Source organism: Chelmon rostratus, chromosome 12 (assembly GCF_017976325.1).
Source record: "Chelmon rostratus isolate fCheRos1 chromosome 12, fCheRos1.pri, whole genome shotgun sequence".
In the NCBI taxonomy this organism is placed as follows: Eukaryota; Metazoa; Chordata; class Actinopteri; order Chaetodontiformes; family Chaetodontidae; genus Chelmon; species Chelmon rostratus.
The window spans coordinates 6039423-6052760 of record NC_055669.1 but is presented as its reverse complement, the minus strand read 5'-3'; the positions used below and the strand labels follow the sequence as shown (position 1 = coordinate 6052760).

At 44.2% G+C, this 13338-nt stretch overlaps 1 protein-coding gene across 2 annotated transcripts in view; it reads right to left on the bottom strand.

Annotated features, from left to right (window-relative positions):
* The window catches only part of slc6a9 (solute carrier family 6 member 9), a 65080-nt gene that overhangs the window by 23310 nt on the left and 28432 nt on the right, over positions 1 to 13338 (bottom strand). The window contains exon 1 of one of the 2 annotated variants that reach the window (XM_041948734.1): positions 7319 to 7404. The exons of the other annotated variant lie outside the window; for it this stretch is intronic. Within the exon in view, the coding sequence (XP_041804668.1) occupies positions 7319 to 7336 (18 nt within the window). The 5' untranslated portion in view covers positions 7337 to 7404. Of the gene's footprint in view, positions 1 to 7318; positions 7405 to 13338 lie in introns of those variants that run through there. 2 annotated transcript variants of the gene reach the window in all.

Sequence of the window (13338 nt, the reverse complement as noted above, 5' to 3'; positions counted from 1 at the left end):
CGGGAGCCCCCTGGTCAGTTAGTCAGACAGACAGACAGACAGACAGACAGACAGACAGACACTCCTCTCGCCATATCCCTCAATTTCTCTGTCACGTGCTTCTCTGGGACCATCTGGGCTTTACATAAGACCACACATGCCCCCATAACTTCTTCTATTTAGTTTGCAACTTTGCTCTCTTTCCAAGGTCCCTTTGGAGTCACAGCATTGACTTCGCTGTAGCTGCTCCAGGACTATAACGAAATCAACAGAAGAAGCAGCCTTGTTCACACAGATCTGTGAGTGACTCACCAAACTGGTGGAATTTTCAAAGCATTTTTCAAGTTACAAGCCACAAATGACGCAGACAGCCGTCGTCACAAACTGTACGACAGGATTCTTGCATGCCCACGGTTTGCAAGTGTGACATGTGTTTTTATTAGTGAACCACGTGAAGGTGAGCACAAGGAAAATGACCTGCAGCAAAATGTTGCTCCCTAACTTGAAAAAATACCTGAGCCAGTAGCAGCTTTGAGGGCTGAGTTAAGAATGGGGGTGTCGTGCCAAAGTAAGTTGTTGCGAGTTGACTTACAGAAGAAGCAGCTGTTAAATCAGCATAAAAAAACCTTCTTTCCTCCTTGCACCAGCCACAGCTGATCACTGCTGATTCTTTAGCCTAGGTCCTCCCAACCAAAGACAAAATAGCTAACATGAAATCGAGGTCAGACAAGTGTCAGAATAATGAAGACTTAGTCTGATTATCAGCAAACTGTCCCTTGGGCTTTCAGTGACAAACACTGATCACGCAAATGTTCTGCAACAAAAAAAACAAACAAAAAAAAAAAAACACTTTACTCCAATCCGAAGATTCAGGTTTCCAAATACTTGTCCAAATATATCATAACTAATATTCAAATTTTTAGAGCAGGCTGTGTGCATAAGGTGCGCTCCAAACCACAAGATCTAAGCACCTGCAGCCTTTTTCAGGTTTCTGTGGTTGTCTCCTTTTTTACGATTCCTCCCTGCAATATTTCTAAATTATCCACTGACCAGAAAGGGCAGAATAGGTCCACAGCTGGTTGATTAGACAAGCAGGAGAGGTTCACTTATCACTAGTATTAACTTGATCAGTTAACAGTAAAATAAGGCTGACGTCTGAAAGTACAAACAGGAACACATGAGTGAAACTAATCTCTGAACACAGAGATTCAGGAAGAAGCTACAAAAGCACCGAGAGCTTTAACCTCAGACAGAGTTTAGCTGCAGAAGACACAGCTAAGGGAAGAAGTCTGTTGCAGGTTGGTTGTAGTGGCCAGCAGTACGGCTATCCCCTGCTGTGAGGCTGAAGTGGACCAACACGGGCCAAGGGAAGAACCCTATTAGGCACAGAACACTTATGTGAAGCTGTAATTCGATGTGAAAGAGCAGCGTCTTAGAGGAAAATTGGTATTCAAATGGGAAATTCGTGTCTGCACAGTTTGACAGGTTGCGTCGCTAAACATTCTTCTGTTTGACTGCTGAGAAACAAAAGCATGAAAGGAGCAGTGCTTAGCTGACTGCTCGCGTCCAGCACAAAATGGTCAAAAAGATGGCAGACAGATGGGGTTGTGTCTATTTGGGCACACTTTTTCCCTGCTGATTCAGTTCAGCGTTGGTCCTGATCTCTGATTAGCATGAACGCTGTTATAATCTGAGCATGCTGCTACTGTACATCCTTGTGGGAGGCGGTATTGGGAGCAACTGATTCACTGTTTTGAGAGTAGGGTTAACTGATCCTTTCTATTTTCATATCATCCAATCGTGGTTACTCGAGATTGCAAGTAGGTCATTCGATCACTGGGGGCAGGTGGATGTAGGAGGGGGTTGGGTGGAGGTAGGAGTCACGGCACTCCAGTGAAATGCCAACATATAAACTCAGTCTCAGTGTCACAGACAATCGATGCTATGGTTTTTACCCAGATGCCAAAAGGCGAGCCTGTGGGTATCAGCCTTTCTGCGAGCTACTGTATGTGAAGGTCCTTTTAAAAATCTGTAGCTGTGCTTGGTATGACAATATCACAGCATCATGCTCAAGCAAAGCAAAGTATTAGTGAGCAGGCATAAGGAGAACGGTGATGCGGGGTGTCAGAAAAGAAGAGCTGGTTTGTCAATAAGGATTTATTGAGGTCGGACATGTCGCTCCATCAGAAACATTTCTGAATGCTCAGTAGGCAACGGATTGTAAAGATTATTTTTATAACGGCTTATTCTGGTAGTAAGTTACCTAAAATTGCTATCGGCGTAGGAAATGACAGCCTTTCGATTGGCGACATATGACCCGGTCGTTAATCAGTGCAAGCCTTTTTGAGACCAACGTTCTGGCAAAATACAGAGTCCCTGACTCTTCTCTCTGCATAGCTGAGCTAGAAAAGACTGCCAGCTCAGGGCCCAAAGTGGGAACGCAAAGAGAAACGCTGATCTGTGTTGTACAGGCTCAGACTGGAAGTGACATGAGGTGGGATCAGTGGGATTTACCCAGAAACGTGGCACTCTACAAAGGCCTGCAGGTGTAATTTGAGGGGAATAAATGCTCTTCAGTTTGTAGGTGGAGGGGTTAAACGCAAAACCCTTCAAAAACCGCTGTTGAGTTTCCCTTAAGCTGTGCTCTCACACGCTTCCTGCTCTGAAGTCCCTGCCGGCAACAAGGATGAAGCTGTACCTGTCACAACCATGTGTAAATGGAATGGATGAATGTGGAACAGAGCGTTGCTGAAAGGAAGCAGGTAAGGATTAAGGTTAAAATCTACTTCAGGTCGTTGCCATGACCACTGCCTAAATGAGTATCATTGACGACCACGTATCAAACACCTTAATCCAACACACACAACAGACGACAACACTGTGAAATTGAATACTGCAAGCACACGACGAAGGTCTGTGTCAAGCATCACAACCTCATTATTTTTTTTATGATATATTTTATGAATAAATATAAGTTACTGGTTGTGCTTCCACAGCAGCAGTGATTCAGTTTTATCCCAGATGCACTTTCCCCTCCTGTGCTTCCTCTCTATGCTGCTGCCTCTCATCCTCCCTCCTCTGACAGCCCAAAGAGAGCACTTCAGCTCCGTAGACAGACTGCGTAGAGTTTGCACTTGCACACCCTCACACACACATGCACACACACACAAACACACATGCACACACACACACACACACACACACACACACACACACACACACACACACACACACACACACACACACACACACACACACACAGAAGACCAATTTGACAGACAGCAGCACGAACCTTTCGAACCGACATGTCCTGACAGCTGCAGATGCGTCTGTAAGAGACACTGTCCACTGGAGTGTAGAAAGAACTGCAAACTTCCTTCCAGTTTATGGCAACACACACACACACACACACAGACACACACACACTTGAGGTTACTCTCCCTTCCTTTCCTCTCCTTTGATGATGATTTTTGAACCTTAAAAAATGCAAAGATGGTTTGGACAGTATGACAAAGGGAGCAGACATTTGAGGACTGGCTATATGACATAATAGCACTTTCCTAGGCAATTTGCATCTCACTCACACTTCATCAGGTCATATTCAGGGCTTCTAAAAAGGTGCGTCACAACTCGTCACACATAGTTGCATCCAGAGGGCACACGGAAGCGTGCAGAGCACTGCAGAGGCCCGACAATCTCACCTTCAAAATGTGGGTTTATTAATATCATGCAACTGTTGACTGCATGTGGCTTTTCCTATGACAGGACCTTATGTAGTTACACCTCCTACAGAGTTACTGACAACTCAGGGGGGATCAAAAGGGTGGTTAAATAGCATTTTTCTGTTACTGTTAACAAGCTGGTGGTAAGTCCTGTTTGACAGTTTAATTGAAAGATATCACATCAGTTGAAATGATCCTGTTGACAGCTCAGCCTCCCCTTTCAGCTTTCGGCTAATGTTATAATTCCACAGACTGACAGGACTTGATTTAAAGTGGCCCGACTGGGGGCAGGCAGGTTGTAGTAAAGAGACATTTTATGTTCTCAAGGGCTCATTGTTGCATTGTCCCACTCTGGCACAAACCCTGGGTCATCATAAGTAACAGCCACAGATATGTTTTAAGAATAGAACAGTTACGGCTAATCCAACAACTCATTATTACTGAACTACCCCTTGGATACCTCTGGAAGTCTGCAGTCACTGTCAGGTGAAGTCCAACAATAGCTAGAGCAGAAGCTGAAAAACATCCACAAAATTCACGTGTTGCTGTGAATTTTATTTGCTGCTATATTTGACTTGCTAATTAAACACAAAGAAATTACTGCCAGATAACGTGTAATTCTGTTTAGTATCAATTTAACTCTAATCCATCATCCATCCATTTCCACCCAGGTAGCTGCTTTTCTGTGTGTATCCTCAAATAAACGTGTGTAATGTTCTACCTTGTGACATTCATTTATTGCTTTTTGAACAGGCATTAATGAGCTGCGGTCACAAGGCAGACAATGGATAACAAAATATTGCTTTTGGCATTATGAACTGTCAAACATTAAAGCTCAAAGTATCTTTATTGCCCCTTTGCAACCAGGATATGTGATGTTGAACTGATGGAGCTGGATGAAGGAGAACGTTGAGGTTGGTCTTATCTTTAACAGCCTGCATCTTCTGCTTAAAGGAGGGAAATTCACAGGACTCGTGGTGAGACGTGTGGTGACTTCACAGGTCAACCCAAATCCTAGGACCGGGGACCCAATTTTCAGTTCTGTGTAGGTTTGGGTCCCAGCTTTCAAATAATAAACAGGTCCCGTTTGGTTCCAAGTGGTACATATATAGTTTTTTTTTATTCGGACACACATTTGTGGACCCATGAAGACGTCTAGTGGTGTCAGTACTGAGTACCTCTGCTGTAATATGCAACTTTGATTGTTATACTACAAAGTTGACCTTTAATGCAGTCAGGGACTTGTTTGCATTCACAAGAGCAGCTCCAAAAGCAGCTCCAGCAATCTGATCTCAATGCACTCCTGCTGCATTTCAGGTGCTACGAAGAGCTCTGCCAACGGTGACAATGACCCCAGTGTGATGCATTTACTTCTCTTGCATCAAACAAAGTCATGAGAGTCTCAAACATGTCATGATGAGGCAGTAGCAAAGCAGAAACGTGAAAGTTAAATCTGTCCACGGTTCTCCATTGGTGAGCACTTTCCATAACACTCAATACTGACTCTGACTTCAAGACATGCAGGAAGAGTTTTTTATCAGGATCAGGACAGGATCTGTCTCCTTCTGACAGGAGCTCTCTTTAATACCAGCTGTGAAAAACAACTCTATCCAACAGGGCAAACTGGGCTGGACACCGTGTTTTATTCAACTGTCTCCTCCACATGAATACTGCCATTTACCAGCAATCCCCCAGTGATCCATGTAGCGCCATGCCTTCCCTTCAATTTCCCTCGATCTTCTTTTATATTCAAATCACAAAACATGCAAATGTATGCGATCAGAAAGTGTGCAACTCTTTCCACGAGCCACCCCTGAGACTGTCCAATAAACCAATTAGCTTAATATAACAAGTGATCTTTCCTGCAAGTCGAGCAAAAAAAAAAAAGTTGTAATTTTGCAGACTTTCCCCAGACAATAATCATTCAAAGCGGCACACGTAATGTCCCTCACTCCACCTAGGCAGAGTTTAGTAAACATGTCTGTCTGCAGTGACTGAATCCACTCGGCTATTATGAGACAAAAAGCCCACCGGATCCCCCCAAAAACAGGCCGCTCAAAGCTCTCTTTATGAATGGGCTGTGAGGTGAGAGTAATGGGCCTAAAGACGGTGTAGACCGTGGCTTCTCAACCTGCTACCATTGGGGCCACATACCAAAGGATCCCATTGGGCAGGGACTGAATAAATCCCCCTCCACGGCTGATTAATTTAAGCCAATGGATGGGGTGTCAGGAGGAGGAGAGATGAGGAGGAGGAGGAGTAGGAAAAGTTGAGCCCTGTCAGATGAAGGGTGGGAGAGATGGTCACCCAGAAGCGAGGGGTCACTTACAGGTTACATCACCCCAGACGCATGTCAGACAGTACAATTCATCTTTCAGTGCTGATATACTGGTTTTTAGCTATGACTTCCTGTGTGTAGACAGGCTACACACACATTCCATCGGCCTGTTCGTTGTGCGCATTGTTGAAATTACAGTCAGTGGCAGAGTGTCCAACAGTGCAACGTTTTGAGGAGAAGCTATGAAGTCAGCTCATCGAGAGCCTCTACACATACACGTGTTTACACTGTGCACAGTTGTACATACTTTTAATGCTCCAGGTATATGCAAATTACACAGACAGGCATGTGAGCCACATGCCACAGCTGTTCGTCCACGTGTGCATGCCAGTAAAAAGCCGGTGCATTACGCTAATCTGATCACAAGGGCCCCCAGGTAGAAAGCCGTTTGGAACAAAACGCTCGTTGGATTGACGGACATCATCTGCCAGCATCCTGACGACACTTCATGCAAACCACTTCATTTGAGGCATACTGAAACCTTTAGCTTATGTCAAGCAGCTTACGTTCTGCACACGCTTGCTGTTAAAATGCGTTCTCTGTGATTACAAGTGAACAAACTCTGCCAAGAGATGTAAATGCACCCCTGAGTCGCACTGACATTTAATTACCCAAGCTCGGTTCTGGAGCTCTAAGATGCAGCCAAACCTCCCAAACACAGTCCATATTCAAGATTACATCTTCTCTCGCTGTCAAGCTGCATGATCATGTTCGCCAACTCTCTCGCTTGATCGTTTCATCCGGTATGCAAATAACCAAGAGAATTCTCTTGTTGTACAGCCTGGCCGAGGTCCCATTCAATTTCTGTCTGCTTAGCATCATTTCCACATAACTTGGGAAGTGAAATCTGATCACAGAGTCACTCGAGCGGCATTTGAAATCACTTCCGAATCCAGATCTGAATTGCAATCCACAATTACTGTAGATAGCTAAGACAGTGAAACAGTCTGTGTGCATGTCACTTGGTTTTTGGCCTGTGGATTGGTACAGTTATCTATCAGTGAAATCAGAAGAACAACATAGCTGTTACAACATACCTGCAAATCATGCGGGCAAAAGTTGAGAGGCAAGCTTGTGATTTAAATGCAACACAAGATTTAATCGGTAAAGTGAAATACAAAGGGAATATACATAATATCGCAAAGAATCTCTACATTATTATTGGCATATTTCTTAATAAATCAACACCAATAACTGTTCTGTCTCTATTCTCAATGCTGCTGGTCCATCATACTACCTCCACCTGTAATAACCTCCACTGTGTCATCCAGCTCCTTACCGTGATATACTTTTCCATGGTGAGGAACTTGAAGCAAGAGCAGCATCAACCTCTTAAATTGTCCCAATTGCCTGATGAGTGACCAGCTTCTCTATCTCTGTGATACTTATAGCACAAAACATACCGGGCTGGAATCCTCAAATGCCTGGCCTGGGGGGGAGGAGGAGGAGGAGGAGGAGGTGGCCTTGTTGTGTGTGAGACAGAGAGGAGGGGGGTGGGGCTAAGAAGGGCCAGGAAGGTCAGGTGTTGTCAGGGCAAAGGGGAAGGGTTGGGCAGTTGATGTCAGGGGTGTGGAGTTGAAACTTCCCTGCTCTGACAAAGACACGGCTGTGTAACTATATGAGTTTCTACACCTGCGTATCAGTGTGGACATGTTTATGTATGAGATTAACCTACATGCAGGTGCTATGATCCCAGAGTGTTATTTCAGGAACCATGATCACAGATTGTTGTCTGTGTATATCAGCTCCATGCAAGATCCATGTAAATACCATGAATCTATTATTCCAGCTGTGGTAACCGCTTCAGTTCTACGCTGTGGACCGATCTGTTTCGGCAGTCTTTTTTTCACTGTCCATTGTCTGAGCGCGTAGGATGACAGCACCCTGTCAAAGCGTCGTGAAGATAATCTCCCAATCCAATTCAGAAATAGGCTGTTCTCTAATAAAACAATGGGATTACATGAGTGCGAGTGAACGAGAGCGATTCGGAGAGACGGGCTGAAACAGAGACGGATACCGAGAGCTCTTTGAGAGGAAGACACAGTGACGGAAAGGGGGGGAAAGAACAGAGTCGGAGTCGGAGGGTTGAAGGGCAGTGATGGATGATGTGTGCAGACAGGCAGGTCTAGCTGGAGCCGCTGCAGCCGCACAAGCTCCCCCGCCCCCACCCCCCTTCAGCCCTCCACCCTTCCCCGCTTGTTCACTCATTTGCTTAACAAGTTCATTTGTGCGTAGGCCTTCATCGGGTATGGCTGTCAAGTGATGCGCGAGACTGGCCTGCGGAACTGTTGGCCCTCGCAAGCTGTTCACCTGCATCCCTCTCACCCCCACACAAACATCGAGACACACACACACACACACACACACACACAGGTGCACATATCGGATGCTCAAGAGCATCCAATAAGGCCTCTAGTGTGAGCGAATGGTGTGTGAATACTGGGTTCAAGCTGCCATATTACCACAATATCAGCAGTGGAGCTGAAATTCAATTTTGTTTTATGGCCTAGTTCGCCGACAGCTGCTTCGACAATCAATTGATCATTTAAGTCGTGTATCAAGCAAGTTGACGTGAAGGTGATAAACGATGCTCAAACGATTCATTCGAGGGCAATAATTAATGAATCATGAGCACATTGGTTTTCATGAAAACTTGCCAGGCTCTGTATGTATGACACACCAAACAATTCTTCAGTTCCTCAAGAAAATCACAGGCAGGTTGATCGGTAATGAAAATAATCCTCAGTTAGAGTCCAAGTTGATTTTTGGGTGTTGTTGTGTGAACATTGGAGTTATTTAATGAAACAATACAGGAATGAATCAAATGATTTTCTACCAGTGCTCCTCTTACTTTGGACAACTCATTTACAACTTGTAGATTGTTACTGCTGCTGTGATGGATGAGTTATTGGCATTTGCTGTATGCCGCCTCACTATTCTTTCTTTCTACCGTCAGACTCCATCATCCATCCATCATCCACCTCTCTTGTTTGTCCTTGTTTTTCCACTTTGTTTTAGCCCTCTTCACTTGAGGCAGCATTAACGCGCACCATCTCTGTGGAGTTGCCCTCAATCCTCGCACTGCAAGTGTGCTGCTTCAACAAGAGTGTGCAAACACGCACACACACACACACACACACACGTAGCCTCGACAAGCATTATCACCCTAGTTCCCCCCTCGTTTTCGCCTGCTTGCACGGTGAGCATGCTGCCTCGACGAGCCTCATCATCAGCTCTTTTCTCCGCTGGTTTTTGCTTCCTACAAACCCATGACAAAGCTGATGAATAAGCCTCATCAGCCTTTTCTCCTCACCCTGTTTCGCACTTTTTGCTTAAACTTCCCCTTCTTTGGAAAAGTCGCACCACTGCACTGTGAATGTGTGCAGGTTAGAGCAGCGTAGCATCACATTAGGCTTGCAAGGAAAACTGACAGCTAAATGGTTCAGGTTCTGCTCTGTACAGCACACACGGTATATTATGTATTAATTTTCAGACTGACACAATGAGTGTTTAAGAACAATCTCAACAACTCATGCAGCTGAGGTGATGTGGGTGTATTCTGGTTTGTAATCAACCCTCATTGCATAATCTCAGTCATATCTTTGAATGCTTGGAATGCAAAAAATAACAATAAACGACCTTGTGCTAATTATTTCCAAGTGCACTAACACCACCTCAAAGCTTGCCTACGTACATTTAAAACAGGCATTATGAGATGTGACAATCAGTGACAATTTTACAACGGCTGAGGGAAAATCTTGACCTCTGTTACGTTTTTTTCCATGTTTTGCAGCCAGGGACCCAGTGACAAATACAGTCTTATCAAAGAACTGGCACATCAGCACATCGTCCCTCCTGAGAGCAGCTTACAGTGTGTTGGTCTAAAGGTGAAAGACGTCACCACAGGTCTTCCAGGACAGGAAAAAAATTAAAGAGCCAATCAGAATGCTTACATGCACAGTAGTTTTGTTGTCATTATCAGGTTTTTCCCAGTGTTATCAGCCCATATCCCAGCTGTGAGAAGCCTGAAGAAATTGGGTTACAGTGGTATATAAACATCTCATCCACGTTTCTGATCACTGCCTGTTCAATGTGCACACTTCAAGTAATAAATCAGGAAATATGGAAGGATGCATTTTATCCCTGGTCCCACTCTTTTTCCGTTAATGGCAATAAGTAGGCAGCAGAGGTCAGGCAGCCAGAGAGTAGAGTGGGTTCATCCTCAGCTGCTGAGGCAACTCAGTCGGTGCAGAAATAAAAAAAAAAAACACACCTGAACTGACACAGACGATGAGATGTCTGGATAATCTAAGAATCATGCATGCAGGGAGAGGACTAGCCAGGTCCCAGCGCTCCTTGTAAACATCATATCACAAATATGATCAAAGCCAGGAACAAAACAGCGCTGACAGGTGACATTCAGCCAGAATAAGAGCAAAACTGTAAATGAGACTGACAAGTTCAGACTGCAGATAGAAGCGTGTTACATCACAGATGCAGTGGCAGAAAACATATACGAGCTGCAATATGGACACATAAACACTGGCAACAAATCCTGAACAAATGAGGACCTATAGACATCATCTTACTCATGATCACCTGGAAGGCAGGAGCTTCTCAGTACAACTGTTGATCAGCTGCAGGCTAACAGCAAAGGCAGTACAACAGCAATACAGATGAACAAACACAAATCAGTTAGTGTCCAGAACGCTGGGCAGGGTCAGTGAACGCGTCCGACTTGGAAAAGGAGCAGTCTGCCACATGATTTACAGAGAAACACAATGGGAATATTTAAACTCAAACAAATGAACGTGTGCATTTTAACGGTGAAGAGTGGGCCAGTAAGTGAGCCAGTTAGTAAAGAACATCCACTGCTACTTTACAGCAATGAGGAATGCTTTTAAATGAATTTCCCCTTTCAAGCAAAGATGCTGTTAAGTGCACAAAATTTTTTTTTTGCCCATTTTCATTCATGAATATTTATAAGCTTAGAAATGTATATATTATATTTTCCTGAATGACTTTTTTTTTAGAATTTCAAAGGGGAGGATGACAGTTGAGACAGGACACTTCTTCTGTGCTTCTTTGCCGCTTGCAGAGTCACAACCTCTGTGTGACTTCGGGCACAGTTTTTACTGCTGGATCTATCTAACGTGTGTGAAGCTGCCTGAAAGGATGATGCATGTTAGTCAGGAAGTCACAGCAGCAGTGCAGCATGTTCACAACTGACCGTGGCACACCAGCCTGCCTGTTCATTTCATATATCAATAAGGGAGGTGGACTGACAACGGCTAATACTACAATCCCACCTCTATACTGCACTTCAGCACCTCCTTAGCCTGAATTTGAGGTGGCTTACTGCCATTTCACAGAGGAAGGCAGACCTGAACTCACTACAATGGTCCACTTAGTTCTGGTTTGTAATGGAGAGTTCCAGCAACTTGAATAAATGGGTAACCACACCGGTGTGGTACAGTCCAAGCTCAAGAGCTCCAAAGGCAACTCAGCACCATGATTAGCTTTGTGCAAATGCCTTGCATGGAGATAAATATGACCTTGATTACTTTTTGGGAACCCAAATTGGCTGACTCCCAAGTAAACGTCTGTCATAGCTTGTGGTTTCTTTCTCTCTGTCTTTCAGTGTCTGATTTATTAGTGTTTTTTTTCTTTCTGGCGTGTGGTCAGGACTGTACAGGCCTGCTCACACTGGAACTCATTTTTGAATAAAACCTCTGTCCATGTCAATCCCAAACCCAATGGCCGAAGGCTTCAGGTTGGAAAATGTTGCCCTATGCCACTGAGGGCTTTGGGGAGTTCACCGCAGCCATGACCCCAACATTCTTCAATCGGGTGTTTTTGCCTGAGGAGGGTAACTCTAGCTGGGCTAATGACCACTATGTCACCTACCCATATAAGCATTTTACTCACGCCCCCTTATTGCATGTTCCCATGTATGTAGAGTGTATGCAAGGATGAGAAACATCTTTATTTAGCAGGATTATCACCAGCAATTCCAGCCAGTCTTGCCTATATAAACCCAGCATCAAGATGTTATTCATGAATCTTTTATTGATTGCGAAGCCTGTATCTAGTTGAATATTGGGACTGCTAAGTATTTGAAAAATGACAACCTCTTCCTAACATGTTGCATGTTGTTAACCCAGTGACTCTTGCCTCAGAGTGATAACGAATGAGCAGCTGTTTTTTCTCATTGTTGTAAAATGGGTCAAGTCATGTATGCTCCCATATTTTGTTGTTTCATCTCTGCTGTGTTGACTGACCTTTCTTCTTTCATGAAAGACAGCAAATGATCAATAAGAAATAGACAGTTTTCTGACAGATGGGATTCCATAGCTGCAGTCAGACCTACGACAAAACGCTCAGTGCTGAACCACCTCAAGGTCCGACCCCTTTAACCTCCTCTTCATTCCTTGTTGCCTCCAGCAGTCTGAAACCCTGTCATTTTTAGCGCCCCCATGGTGAGGAGCACGGTGACCCCGCAACGTTAACCGGTAGTTGGAGCACTTCAAAGGCCAGGACCGACATAAAGCACTCCCCGTTCAATAGTTAGTACACAAGATGAGGAGCTAAATTATTAAATATCTGGTTCCATGATTTAAAAAAAAGTCTAAGCTGCATATGTTTATATAAACGACAAAAGGAAATATTCAGGAATTTCAGAGAAATGTTTATTCGCTGTCTTACCAAGTGTTAGCCCAGTAGCATAGCTTAGCATGAAGACTATGAACAAGGAAGCACAGATTTTTTAAAAATGATGTCTTTAATCAATTATTGAGCTTTAGAAGTGCTGGTTTTTATTTCCCCGTTTCTAGTCTTTATGCTAAGCCAAGCTAACTGACTACTGGATGTAGCCGTATTGAACAGACACATATGACAGTGGTGCAGTATCTTCTCATCTAAGTTAGTAAGAAAGTCAGTGAGCGTACGTCCCCCAGATTCTGTTCATTTAAGAGAAGTCAAATGCACTCAAAAACAAAGTTGAAATGGTTGACTGAGGAACATTAAGGATACAAGAAAACTCAAATGCTTCTGGAATCAGTCCAGCATCACAATCCTAACATCTCACCTCATCATCATTTATGTTTACAAACGGTACAAAAAGCTCCCTCAGTTTTTCCCCCATCAAAGATTGCCTCCCGCATATCCACGTCCATCTACGCACACAGGAGGTCAGTAACGTTTCCCGCCAGTCCTCCAATCAGCTACCACCTCTCCACCTCTCCAGCCAGCCATTATCCGTCACTAATTCTTCCAACTTATCAGTCAAGCTTGCAACTA